At 45.0% G+C, this 4605-nt stretch overlaps 1 protein-coding gene across 1 annotated transcript; it reads right to left on the bottom strand.

Annotated features, from left to right (window-relative positions):
* Positions 1 to 933: 933 nt before the first annotated feature.
* On the bottom strand, positions 934 to 3194 carry LOC113832473 (HLA class I histocompatibility antigen, alpha chain F-like). Its single transcript, XM_027388681.1, has 5 exons — positions 3122 to 3194; positions 2610 to 2942; positions 2076 to 2351; positions 1247 to 1522; positions 934 to 1121 (listed from the first exon to the last, which is right to left on the bottom strand). Exons 1-5 carry the CDS (start codon positions 3192 to 3194, stop codon positions 934 to 936), a joined length of 1146 nt encoding a protein of 381 aa, XP_027244482.1.
* Positions 3195 to 4605: the final 1411 nt, after the last annotated feature.

Consider the following 4605-nt stretch of genomic DNA (forward strand, 5'->3'; position numbering starts at 1 on the left):
AATGACCAGTGCATGGATGGGACTTGTTGCTGCTCAGGGTAGGGCTGCACTCATCACCTGTTTATACTGTACTCACAGGAGACAGACACATACTAACAGTCAGATGCTGGAAGGGAAGTCAACAGTTCTGGAGGCCATAGAGGGAAAAGAGAAAACAGAATAAATCCTGTTTGTTAGGCTCAGTCCTGCTGTCTTATCCTGTAGAATAAAAGAACAAGGAAGAAATTCAAATACTGTCTTAAATGGTGACATTCTGAACAGCCTATCACACACTCAAAATGTCACAATCCCTAGAGTCCCCATTCCCAGTGTTCTATCCTCTGACCTCTCCTGGTCATACACCAGGTCTTTAAGGTTTCACTTTCTAAAGCTGCAACACAAGGCTGGACATGTTAGGAACTTTACCTCCCAGTGGAAAGTGATACAAGAGCAGGTCTCCTCTGAAGATGGAACTAAATGAGGAGGTCTGGGCAGGCTGAGAACACCCATGGGCTCCTGACTATACTGCCACAGGTGTGTCAGGGATGAAACCCCACTGAAAGAACAGGCAAGCCTGAACATGGCTGTCTCCCATTTTACCCCTGGGAATATTCACTTTCATTTGAACTCATGGAAGCATCAGAATCTAAAAAGCCTAGAGGAATCTTCTAGGTTTATCTCAGGGAAGTTTCCATAGCTGTGACTGCAGATCCAGAGAAGGATGAGGAAACATGATGGAAGATTGCATATGAAGAGGACTAACTGGACTCCTGGTTATCTATTCTCAGTAGGAACCTTTCCATCTGACCTCTGAGAGCTTAGGATCAAGTCTCTGCCACCTCTATCATTGCAGTGAAGAATCTGCTCATTGTTCCCTTTATGCTTCACAATGGGGTTAATGTCAGCTCCTCAGCACAAGACAGAATAAGTTACCCTGTGGATAAAACTTTGCTCTCATGTGGCAGGGCACACTCTCAGCTGGGCTTCATATTCCCATAGAGACACGAACTCAGACCCTGCCCTTTTCTTACCTTTAGTTCTCTTAATCCATATCAGAAAAGTCACCACAGCTCCCATAAGCACAGCTCCAAGAACCAGGCCAGTAAGAATTAACATGATGGGAACAGAGGGCTGAGGAGGCTCTGAGGGAAGAATGGAAGGAACAGTGAGGACTCTAACCTCCTGCTGTCAGTTTATGACTTGTTTCCTTTCTCCGAGGACCCCCACTCTCACTGTGAGAGGCTCTGTGCTCTCTTCCAGCCCTTACCCCATCTCAGGGTGAGGGGCTCAGGCAGCCCCTCATGGTTCACATGGCATGTGTATCTCTGCTCCTCCCCAGGAAGCACCACCACAGCTGCCCACTTCTGGAAGGTTCCATCTCCTGCTGGCCTGGTCTCTATCACCTCCATGTCCAGAGTCTGGTTGTTGCCATCCCTCTGCCAGGTCAGGGTGATCTCAGTATGGTAAAATTCCAGGGCCCAGCACCTTAGAGTCACATTCCCATCAGCTCTGACCTTATGGGTCACATGTAATTTCGGGATGTCTGAGGAAATAAATTTAAAGATTCAGGTATTCTTTTTTCTTTATGAAGGCCCATCAATGTGCATGTACCTTGTTTTGAATGGAAGGGACAGTTCCCCAGGAGAGATGCAGACCCCACACATCAGCCTAGTCTCAGAATAAGGATGTGGTAATCTATTCCTTGGAAAGCTTCAGAATCAGTATAAGCCAGTACAGAGCAGGAGACTCTGGGTCTCCCTCTAGGAATGTGGACTTCTGGTTCTGACTGGATGGAGACTGAGACTCAGCAACACTGGATCACATCACAAATGTTCATGGGCATTGATAAGGCCTTACCAAGGTCAGATTCAAAATGCAAATGGAAGGGAACTGCTGCTTAACTGACAGACTGAACTTTCCAGAGAGACGACTCGTAACTCTGGAGAGTTCCTCTCTCTTGCTGAATTAGGAAACCCATGACACCCTTCTCTTTCATGGAAGACCAAGTTACTATTCCAAATTCTCCTTGCTGGGAAAGAATCCTCAGGGGACAGGGGCTCCAGTCTCAGTGCAGGTGTGGCTGTTTCTTTCCTTACCTGTTCTCAGCAAAAACTCCTTCCCATAATACAGCTGTGAGTGGAGCGAATTCACACAATACCTCTCCAGGAAAGACTTCAAATGTTGAGCATAACCTTCCTTCTCCCACTCTTGGGTCAGGATCTCAGCTGCCTTGCCCACTGCAGTCCAAGTGCTCAGGTCCTCATTTAGTGCAAGGTGATCATGGCCATTGAAGATCATTTCATATTGTCCTTGAATGTAGCTCAATCCAGGCAGCTCCTCACAGCCCATCAGGACCTGCACTGTGTGATATCCTGTCCAAGTCCCTACTATCAGCCACTCTCACAGGGAAAGGTTTCTTGGGGCTGTTCTGTGGCTCAGAGCCTCACAGTTGGCCTTTGAAAAGGCCACATTTGGCTTTAATTGTGCAGAAAACCCGATCAGTGTCCCCAGGTTCTCTGTAGCCTAGTCTACAGGGGTCTCATTTTACTGGGGTAAATCTTGGATATGGGGAATTGGAGCAAACTTTTTGGGACTGCGAAACTTGGGGTTACTGATCCTGGTTCACTCACCAGTTTCACTTTGATTGTAGATGTGAAGCACTCTCTGAAGTAGGCGCTTGTAGACTTCACGTCGATAAAAGATATCATCAGTCGCTTTCTCCCAATACTGTGGGTGCTGCTGATCCTCCCAAGGAGCACAGTGCTCCATCCTCGGACTCGCTCTTCTGGTGTTGAGTCTCTCAATAAGAATGCCATCCAAGTAGACCCCAAAGGTGAATTGGGGCTCCAGGAGGTCGGGCGTGGTGAGAAGAGTGTAGACATAGCACAGGGAGTGTGAACCTAAGTGCAGTTTGCCTTTAGACCTAGACTTCCCACCCAGTATCCTATGCTGCTCCTGCAGTCCTCCCAGGAGAGCAGGGAGCAGGAGACAGGGGATAGGGGACAGGATATAAAATGAATAAGTTCCTAGAAGGTTCTGACTGGGCTTGGGGTGAGACAGACTTCCCTGTGCTGCAGCTCTAGGGGTGGATTCTTATTTTACCCCAGGTTAGGTTTTTTTCCCTCCTGACACCCACACTCACCCTCTGGATGCCTGGTTATGGCGAGATTGCCCAGGATCAGCAGCAGGAAAGCCTCAGGAACAAAAATCTTCATTTTGTTTGAAGAGTGGACACTGAGTCTCTGCTTCTCTGTGTTCAGTTTATAATCATGATATGGAGAAAGTTGATTGGCTTCTCTAAGAATTCCCAATGGTACTGATAGAGAGCATGGAAAAATGAACTCCTGGAAGGGTAATCTCCAGGGCCCTACTTTCCCAGCCCAGACCCAGCTCTGGGACCTGAAATCCTAGGAGCATTGATGGGGACAAGTTGGTTACCCTGATATTGTCCACCTCATCCTGGTCAAAATATCCATATCCTTCTGAGTCCAGATCAGAGGCCATTGAGTCAGCAATTCTCACTCTGAGATAGCAGAATTTTAAGCATTTGCTTCATTGAACATTAGTGATAAAGCACGTGTAAGCAGAATGTTTACTAAAAGGCACCACTGCTTTCTAAAATACAATGATACGGTGAAACTAATATACACTTAACTGTCTGCCTATTCTCATCCTTACTTTTCCCATTAGATATATCTTGGATTCTGATTCTCCCTTTAAGAATTTTAGTTTTATGTGCAGTGTTGGAAATGCATCTTCACAAAAATATACAGGGAAAATATAAAGATTTATTTTGACTTTTATGTTTATGTTTATTAGCTTGTGTGTGAATGTTGTGAGTGAAATAGTTTGTGGAAACCAGAAAAGGCTCTTAGTAACCCAGGAATAGGACACTAAGGTATAGAGAAATCACAGAGATTGTAAGCTAGGATAAGAAGTGATGATATCCAGAGCCTTATCGGGGACAGACACCCAGCAGGTGCACAAAACAGGAGAGCTCACGACAGGGACCTGCCCAGCTGGTATATCAAGTTGTGAGCTTACAGACTTCTGGGACTGTGATTCTGGTCCTCCATACAGTTTATCCATCTCTCCAGACACAGGGGAATTATTTTTATTAACCAGTTCAGATAATTTTACTTTTTCTGAGGCTGGCCTGGAACTCACAGACATCCATATGCCATTTCTCTCTGGGGACTAAGATAGAGGCATGGTTTAATAGAAGACTTTAACCTTTTAGACTTCACTAGGTTAAAGCAGGTGCTACCTCCATCTGGAACATGAAGCATCTTTGAATATTTCAATGTTTGCAGCTCCATGACAATGGGAGATTGTTATTTGTTGAGTGCATTTATAGTTTAAATTTTACTTAAAAAAAGGAAAATATTGTTGACAAAGTACATCAGTTCTCATTGCTTATACATTTAAATGTATTTTTTAAATCAAATCTCAGTTGTTAATATTATCACAAATTTCACCAAAAACTTTTGTGTGCATCTGAAGTGTTTAAGTGAGGGAGTCATCTGCTGTCAAAGAGGTAAAGTTCTCCTGAGAGCTTAGTCTACCATTGCTGTAGTGGGCTATAGAAGACCTGGAAGGGAAAATAATGGATTCACATGTTACATC

Source organism: Cricetulus griseus (genome assembly GCF_003668045.3).
Source record: "Cricetulus griseus strain 17A/GY chromosome 1 unlocalized genomic scaffold, alternate assembly CriGri-PICRH-1.0 chr1_0, whole genome shotgun sequence".
NCBI classification, from domain to species: Eukaryota; Metazoa; Chordata; class Mammalia; order Rodentia; family Cricetidae; genus Cricetulus; species Cricetulus griseus.

Bases quoted from the DNA above. Each gene is read 5' to 3' on its own strand.
- LOC113832473 (XM_027388681.1), bottom strand. From the start codon at position 3,194: ATGAAGATTTTTGTTCCTGAGGCTTTCCTGCTGCTGATCCTGGGCAAT. The intron at 1,523-2,075 runs GTAAGGAAAGAA...TTATTTCCTCAG, and splicing joins GGAGTTTTTGCTGAGAACAG to ACATCCCGAAATTACATGTG. The intron at 1,122-1,246 runs GTAAGGGCTGGA...TTCTTCCCTCAG, and splicing joins GCCCCTCACCCTGAGATGGG to AGCCTCCTCAGCCCTCTGTT.